We start from the raw sequence: 8,338 nt of genomic DNA, 5'->3' as shown, positions 1-8,338 counted from the left end.
GAGATTTTCTTCTCCCTATAGTTTTCCCCTTCCTTCAAGGGAAAGCGAGGTTCACTCCTACAAAGTTTAAGTGAATAGTGCACCAAAGGAGATAAACCAGTAAAAATGAAATACATTAAAAATGAAAAATAATGAACCAAAAGAACAAAATATATATAAGAATTAAGATGTCCTTGATCTTTCAATTTGATGCATTACACCTATTAATTAAAGTTCTGAATAATAAGAGAGAGTGACTTATTTCATTACATGTTTTTTACTTTAAGAAAAAAAAAATTGAAATATAAGACAGATAAAACATATCACATACTTAACCAAGCTTGATATTTACACAAATTCTCTCACTGCCCATGAGCTCAATAAGCATGAAAATGCAGAAAAGAGGAAGGTCTTATAATGTTTCTCCCTAGAGATTGATGTGCATAACATGCCACATCAACATACAGTAAAATTAAACTACCCATGCCATGTCAAAATTGAAGTGTGAAGTTCTGAAATTTTCCTTCTTTTGTTAAATAACCAAAGTACCAAATTCATAAACACACTAAATAAAAATATGCAGAAGTTGGTTGAGTTAACAAAATAAGCTTTAACTGTGCAGCAGAATTACAATTTAGAACCAATCAACCAAGAGAACAATTAACCCTCAACTAAATACACATTCTCAACTTTACAGTCTATATTCTCGTTGGTTGATGTGCTAACAACACTCACTAAACTAAACTTCTAGCCAAACCTGTTCTCAGATGGTACACCCTTAATTAAGACAGGTTTAAGAGGCAGTAAAATCAATACAAGTCACGAAAACCTATTAAACATAGATTTTCGGACCAAATAAAGATGCAAGTTTCATACAGAGCGATCAGCTACAACCTCGAAACTTCATTGCACAAGCGTTAATGCTAGCAACCACTTTCAATATCGTAGTACCAGCCAACTAGTCATTAGAACAATGTATCCAGCAATTTTGGGGAAGACAAAGCAGCCACAGATTTGAACTGCAATTACGATACTAGAGTAAGATCACACAGCAAATAGTGTGCATTTTTCATGAATTGCAACCAAAAGCAGTAACGTCAGCAGTATTGTACGGTTGTTAATACCTTTTGCTGCCTATACTTCATCCGCACAGCATTCAGAGGGCACCCATTGGTGTTCAGTTGTAGATCTTGTAGAGCTACAACTGTGTTTTTAATATCTGATGCCTTGTAACAAGTATAATGCTCCAGAGTCTTATTCTGCCAAATACATAATCCGAATCAGGCTCCAGATGCAGAACCTAAGATACATATGACTGTAAAAGAATGCGTACCCAAGGATGGATAGTCGGATCCATTGTCCATCTAGCAAGAAATACAGCTGATGCAGCAATGACTGAGGGAAGGATACTCAAGAAACTGTAGTCCACCAATGTCAGTTCTGCTAAATAATCAGCCAAATATTCCAGCTCATAACTAGGACTCTGCAAATTAGAATTTATATATTAAAACAACGTCAGAGCCTGAATTTAATAACACTTGGTAGAAAAGCAAGGATGTTAATTCAAGAACCAAAATAACCCGTCATTACCTTGTAAGAAGCCTGTGCTGCACGTAGAAATCTCCTGAAAACAAAACAAAATAAAAAATTTGCAAGAAACATCAAATACAAAGCTGCAAAGTATTATGAACATTTGGACTTGCGGGTTTCAGTTGAAGTTGCAAAAGATCTGGCAATCCAATACCTGAGAAAAGATTTTGCAGTTGGAGCAAAAACTTGAAATCCTAAATCCTTCAATACTATGCATTCCATCTTTAATACCTGCAGTTTATTGTGGTCAGCAGTACCATCTTAAATATTGCAATAGGGAGTAAGAATAGAAAAATTAAATAATATGCAAGGAATTTTACATGTTGGTTAGTCATTTTAGCAAAAAACCGCTTTCATTCTCCAATCCCCTTTTTCCTAGTAAACCTTAATGAATATTAATACCCCAAAACTCCAGTCACCCAATCTCCTAATTCTGCAATTGACAAAGTCTAGTCAATCACAAGACTATCAGATTTTTTGATCCTCCATACCTTTGCAACACAGGCAATTAAAGAAGCATTGTATTTTATCTTTATATATACATATTTAATGTAGAGTTGTACAAATGCTCACTCTCTTGGATATTAAGTAATAAAAGCATGTGCATATATCCCAGAATTTATGTTCAGCACAACAGAACTAGATATACTAGCTTCTTAATTTATAGATAACATTTTATATGAGAGAAGAGAAAAATCTATGACATGATCATTCATTTCAAGAATTAATGACATACCTCCGCTCTGGAATATGTGTTGTCTGTAATGAAGCAAAAATCTTCAACACGTGGTGCACAAATTTCTTCATACTTCCTTCAGAACATAAAAGGAAAGCTATTTAGTTTTATTTGATATAAAGCAAAATCCATTTTACTACGACAAGAAAGCCAATTGGAGCAAAACTCTATCCTAACCAGAGTAATAGCATTATTATGCAAGCACTTAGACAAACATGACAGAACAAGCCCTAAATTGGAAGAAAACTTTACCCTAACCAGAGTTTTTTGTTTTTAATCTGATCTTTTTTCATAACTATGTCATTAGAGTAGAATCTTTTAATGCTTCTTAATTCTTCATTTTCTATATGAAGCTTAGAACAGTATATCATGAACAGTCATGGCATTCACAATTCTTTACTGCTTTGAGAAAGTTAGCTACTATCACTGAAGAGTCGTACCTCAAATACGTATGAGTCACCCTAGGTTGATATGGAATTATGTGCCTAAATTAGTGTGTTGTGTCTCAATTTGGTGGCTAACAATTAACATCGTCATTAAAGGAATAGCAATTCTGAGATATAGATGTGTGTTTAATCTTAGCCAAGCAATTTTCTTTTTACATGTGTTCATAATGTCAATTAGCGACTCTACTTTTTTTATTGAAGATTTAAAGACAACGAGGATACTGCAACAAAATTGTACATAAATGTCATATAAGATAATCATCTGGCAGGCTAGTGCTACTATTGATCTCAGAACTTACGAAGCAATCAGCAAGCAAGTTATGCCAAGAAGTTGAAGTCTGTTCCTTTCAATGTACTTTTGCGAGAGAAAGCGATCTATGAAATACACAGTGAGGTAAAGTGTATCTGGCACCAATTTATATTCCTCAGATACCTGACATCCAACAAGGATTTTCACCTGTCAACTTCTTTTGAAATTAAGAATTCATGTGGAAATTGTAAAAAAGCTTCAACAAATTGTAACAGCAATTGATAATCTTGAAATAAATTTGGAAACATATGAAACTATCTCAACATGCCAACCTGATAGATCCGTTAGTACATGAGAACAAGAAGATAGCTTGACAATGCACTGTGAGTGATCAAACAGCTAAAATTGTTTCAACATGCCAATCTATTATCACATGGCAACGGAATAACCACAGACTTATTTTCAAAGTATGTTTAACCCAATAATGCACTCCAAGTACAGTTCAAAGAATAGAAGTAGAGTAGCCAAAATAGCTATAATTTAACAGTGTGACTGCAAGCCAGCCAACAGGAAGAAGTCTTAGACCTGGCTCATTCTAAACTTCCCTAAGGCCAAGCCTACAAGATCTAGACCTGCACCTAGGAAATCACAGAAGTCCAAGTTACTTGTTCACCATGGGCTACCCACTCATATGAGTAATTTATCATGGCTTCGAGATTTGTAGCCATCCCATGAAAATGCTGAAACCTCGCAACTGGCCTCAAGGGAGAACTGAAAAATTCGGATGAAATAAACTAAATTGACTAGATACATTCATTACTGAAAACTTAGGAAAACTAAGAATAAGAACAACGCTTAGGAACTGTAAGACTGCTCCATCTAACAAGAGGAAAAGAAAGAAAAACAAACAAAAAAAAAAGCCCATGAAGATGTGAGGAAAGTCATTTGAAATGCAGGAGAAAAGGCAAGTTGAAGGATGGGATTCTGCATGCAATTACAATTGTAGCACATTCCAGCAATTCAAAATGCTAGTTGAGACAGTACAACAGGTAAAGGTTTGAGGTATTAGGATCAACAATTGAGCAACCCTGCACAAGGCCACTCAAGCAAGGGAACCACCAAAATGCTAGTTGAGACAGTAATTTTACTACTACAATCAATATGAGGAAAAATATAATTTGATAATTTGAATAATGTTGAATTTGTAAAAAACCCCTGAAGTACCAAGTGAAAGAAACCAAGAAAAGCAAGAGGAAAAAAAATCATTGCATTTGTATGCTATTAAGGAATTTGTTCTGACATTTCGATAATGAGAAACACATTTGTGTAGATATATGTTAATCAGTCTTCGACTATTTTCTTTCAACAGAATATTGTGTTGACCACTAAATTATCCAACACAAACTGTGATCAAGAACCAATCCACTTAGTGTGAGAGCATGGTTAAACAAAACTAAAGTCCAGTAATGAAACTCCTGACCTCCACAAGCCAATCAACCAAAATCCCACGCATCCCTTGAGTGATGTCTTGCTGTGTTTTCTCCATGTAAGTAGAATCTGGTCTCCGAACAAACTATAGAAATGCAGTAAACCAACACAAACATCACTATCTCTTTTTTTTTTAAAAAGAATGAATCACACAAGAACAAGTGAATTCACAATAGACTCTTCCGTGGATACTATCTTTATGAACACTCTCACATGGATATAAGTTTATGTCTATTCACAAGTTCGAAAACCATGTCAAGAAAATGCGAGGTAAATGAAGAATGAGTCATACAAGTTTTCTTCCTGCCTACAAACTTGCATATATGGTACAAACCTCAGCAACACGTAAACTGTTGTAGATGTCAACAGCATAAAGGCTGCAAAGTTGAGGATCTTTGTCTTCACAATCAATATCTATAAAGTCTGGATCACTTGATTTCACCCCTATGACATTGTGGCTTTGTATTTCCACTGTAGACATTTAAAAGAGGATCTGTCATCTATTGCTTCATGCAACTATGTACTGATTGTTTAGAAATATCATCCAAAAACAAGCTGTTCATTCTTATTGCATTGTGGCCCAAAATATTACCTTTCATCTACCACATGGTATGAGTATATTATATTGACTTTCACAAAAATTTAACTGGTTCCAAGTAATCCAAATAAAGAATAAATTTGTATTTGGCCCATCAATTCAGGAAATTTCAGGGGGAGCCAGGTCCTCACAAGGACCCCCCACACAAATTATGACAGGGGTTGCAAATGCTAACATGGCGACACGTGTCACAATCTGTGTGGGTGGTCTTGGGAGGACCTGATCCTCCATATAAAACCCCCATCAATTCACAGGCATATGCCATAGCCAAAGATTTGGGTTGCATCATTACATAGTCACAAGAATCTAAGTTCAATTTCTCAATAATATTTTGCTCAACACACCCAACTTCAACATTCATGAAGATCACTAGGTCAACCAGAAAGTAGACAGTATATGTTGAACTTGAAGCTTCAATTAAAAGGTCCAAAACTCCGCTAAGCAGGAGATTAGGCTCTGGATATTTCAGCCTAGTTTTGTTCTTGTATGTTTCTAGATGCCTAAAGCATTCTCCTCCAAAAGATGCTTTCATTCTTCTGAAAACATTAAGATTTCCAAAAGCAATATATGCTACAATTGAGTCATATTGCATGAAGGAAAAAAAAAATGAAAATTTGGCATAAACTATGGTAATGTCTTGGTGAATGAGGTCATCTATTTTGAAACAAGTTCTTCTACAACACAGCAAAATGAACTTCTTTCTCTATCTTGGAATTCTATCTATGTTTTATGCTCTGGATAACAAAATATTAGGGTCGTCATCCTTTGATCATTAAAATTTACAGAGATTGATACCTTTCTTTGGCATTCTTGAACATGGTTTCAGAACCCCGTCGCCAATGCCATTCTCCCTTAAATTATGTAAGTGAGAAGGCACAACTTTGCCCAAAGTTGCTGAATTTGTAACTTCTGAACTCGGTTCTCCTTTTATGGTTCCTTGAGCAATTGTTGACTTTGACCTGGTTTGAAGATGTGGAAGTTCTACAGTAAGTGAATGAGCCACTTTGGACACATTCAGCTGACCCTTTTTTACCTGCTTTCCATTTTTGGCCTGGCAATCAACAAATTTTAATGGAGTGAAGAAGTTCAGAATCTTGAGTGTGGAAACTGAAAAGCATTTATCTGGAAATTTTGAAATAGAATGGAACCCTTCTATGGAATTGACAATCAAGACTATCCTGTGTCAAGTTCATGCACAATATTACAACAACAGTAAGTACTTCAAGTATCATTGCACTAATTTTTTGAGAGTATTTAAAAGTATTCTTACATTTGAGGACTTCAAATATTTAGTGTGATTTTAGCAGGAAGACCAGCCATATAAAAAAGCATATGTTTGAACATTTTTTTAATAGCATTCACAATTGAAAGCACTACATAAAACAAATACTATCAGCTCGAAAAGGTTAATCATGTCAACCTGAATTCGAGAAGTATTGAAGCAACTCCTATATGAATTGTCACAGCAAACATTTGTGACATCCCGAAGAACTGCTCTCCTCTTAGGCTGAATACCTGCAATATCAGATGTACTGGAGTTGTTCTCATCTGGAGCTGCTCTTTTTGAATTTGCTCGCAAAATGCGCTTCTGGCCCTGTTGTGTGGTTGCCCTCGAGGACGGCATCTTGTTAGCAGCATTCAAGGCAGCTACTTGAGAGCGCGTTATTCGACCATTAGGATTTCCAACATTAGTAGCCGGAAGCGAATTTTCCTTCTTCATATTTATTTAGAAGCCTAGACAAGAATGGTATAAAGCATTGCACTCAAATTAGTGAAGTAACATGTAAACCAAATCAGAGCAAGTAGTAAGACAATAAAAATCTGAAAAAATCTGTGTGTTCAGATGTGTATATTACATTTTCAACATTATGATGATACTCAAAAGAAAATATAAGAATATGGAATTCTAATGAAACGCCAAAGAATAAACCCCTCATATGCTTCTTAATACATCAAACAATAAAACAAGAAGGGACTTCCTATTCAGATTAAAGGAAGCCTGATATTATATGCATTTGCAAATGGAATGACTCCTTTCTGTTAAATTGTAGCAGTACATTATCATTATAACTCAAAAAAGATGGTCAATTCACTAGATCTTAAAATAATACCCCTGTTCTCTTAAAGGAACACCTGTAGAAGAACATGATTAAATCATTGCAATGCTATGGTATGTCTTTCCATTTTGAAAATTCAAATTGTACCAAAATTTCTTTCTTCTTGAGATTAGATTCCTATTGCAATAAACATACACCCCCAGAAGATTTTGATAATGTTCCCAAGCAGCAACTTTCAAATACAAGGCACAAAATCGGAAAACAAATATTCACTCGGCGGTGGAAAAATGAAGCAAAATAGCCCATTTACATTAGAAAAATTCAAATCTCCAAAATAACAAACGAAATCTGATTCAAAAGCCTCGAGAATTCCAATTCTTATCGTCAATGAAAAGATTTCAGAACCAGATTTCCAAAAACATCTTTTCAATGATTCAAATTTCTTACTTTTAGTCATGACTTGTTCGAAACGAAAAGTACACCGCCGGTTCAAAACGAATTCAAGAATTACTTTCTTGCATCGCGTTTCCGTTATGAAATTTGTAAATAATAAAAAGCGGAATGCAAATTTCTTTCACATTCCTACATTTAGTTCTCAGCTCATCAATCAAACAGGATACAGTAATCTCGTCAAAGAAACAGTCTTAACTCCACCAGAAACCCTTCTTCTCCAAAAGAAAAAAGTTCAAAACACCTCTAAATTTTTAAAAATTGGAAATGAAAACCGATCTGGGCAGCAGTAACCATAAACATAAAAATTAAAGCATTGGAAGCAAATAAAACCCACAAAACACATACATTCATGGGCGTGAAAATGCGGGACAAGGATTGAAAAGGATCTGCTATCTTCTAAGCTCCAGAAAGCAAATAATGGGAGAGCTTGAAGAGAAATAGGAAAAAAGTTGGCTTTTTGAAGAGAGCGACGGAGAGGGTCGCCTCTCGGAGCTAGAGACAGCGAGAGCGGGATAGTAGTGATTTAAAACCAGATAAAAAGGAAAACATTAAAAAATAAAAAATTAATTAATATTTAAAAATAAAAGAAAGTTGACCGTTTGACTTGACTATTTAAAAGATAGAGTGAGTGACAGTTCATTTTAGTGTTATTAACTTGGTTTTTGAAGTTCATCATGAGCGGGATCTCGATCATTTTCGATTTCTTACTAAATTTACGTGGTTATCCCTTTTTTTCCCATA

The 8,338-nt window shown here is 35.0% G+C and overlaps 1 protein-coding gene across 2 annotated transcripts; it reads right to left on the bottom strand.

Annotated features, from left to right (window-relative positions):
* Positions 1 to 569: 569 nt before the first annotated feature.
* LOC136224374 (cyclin-A2-4) lies at positions 570 to 8,107 on the bottom strand. Of its 2 annotated transcripts, none has more exons than XM_066012696.1 (12): positions 7,943 to 8,107; positions 6,508 to 6,821; positions 5,883 to 6,138; positions 4,824 to 4,960; positions 4,482 to 4,574; positions 3,051 to 3,184; positions 2,306 to 2,381; positions 1,724 to 1,800; positions 1,570 to 1,603; positions 1,313 to 1,462; positions 1,104 to 1,238; positions 570 to 998 (listed from the first exon to the last, which is right to left on the bottom strand). In XM_066012696.1, exons 2-12 carry the CDS (start codon positions 6,805 to 6,807, stop codon positions 945 to 947), a joined length of 1,446 nt encoding a protein of 481 aa, XP_065868768.1. In that variant the 5' UTR covers positions 6,808 to 6,821; positions 7,943 to 8,107; the 3' UTR covers positions 570 to 944. The 2 variants fall into 2 exon arrangements, with proteins under 2 accessions (XP_065868768.1, XP_065868769.1); XM_066012697.1 differs by lacking the exon at positions 7,943 to 8,107 and adding an exon at positions 7,592 to 7,898.
* Between the last annotated feature and the right edge of the window lie 231 nt (positions 8,108 to 8,338).

This window comes from Euphorbia lathyris, chromosome 3, assembly GCF_963576675.1.
Source record: "Euphorbia lathyris chromosome 3, ddEupLath1.1, whole genome shotgun sequence".
Lineage (NCBI taxonomy): Eukaryota > Viridiplantae > Streptophyta > Magnoliopsida > Malpighiales > Euphorbiaceae > Euphorbia > Euphorbia lathyris.
This window is presented reverse-complemented; position numbering and strand designations above follow the sequence as displayed.

Bases quoted from the DNA above. Each gene is read 5' to 3' on its own strand.
- LOC136224374 (XM_066012696.1), bottom strand. From the start codon at position 6,807: ATGAAGAAGGAAAATTCGCTTCCGGCTACTAATGTTGGAAATCCTAAT. The intron at 6,139-6,507 runs GTTGACATGATT...GTTGATTGCCAG, and splicing joins TCAATACTTCTCGAATTCAG to GCCAAAAATGGAAAGCAGGT. The intron at 2,382-3,050 runs GTAAGTTCTGAG...TATGTTCTGAAG, and splicing joins ACTTGCTTGCTGATTGCTTC to GAAGTATGAAGAAATTTGTG.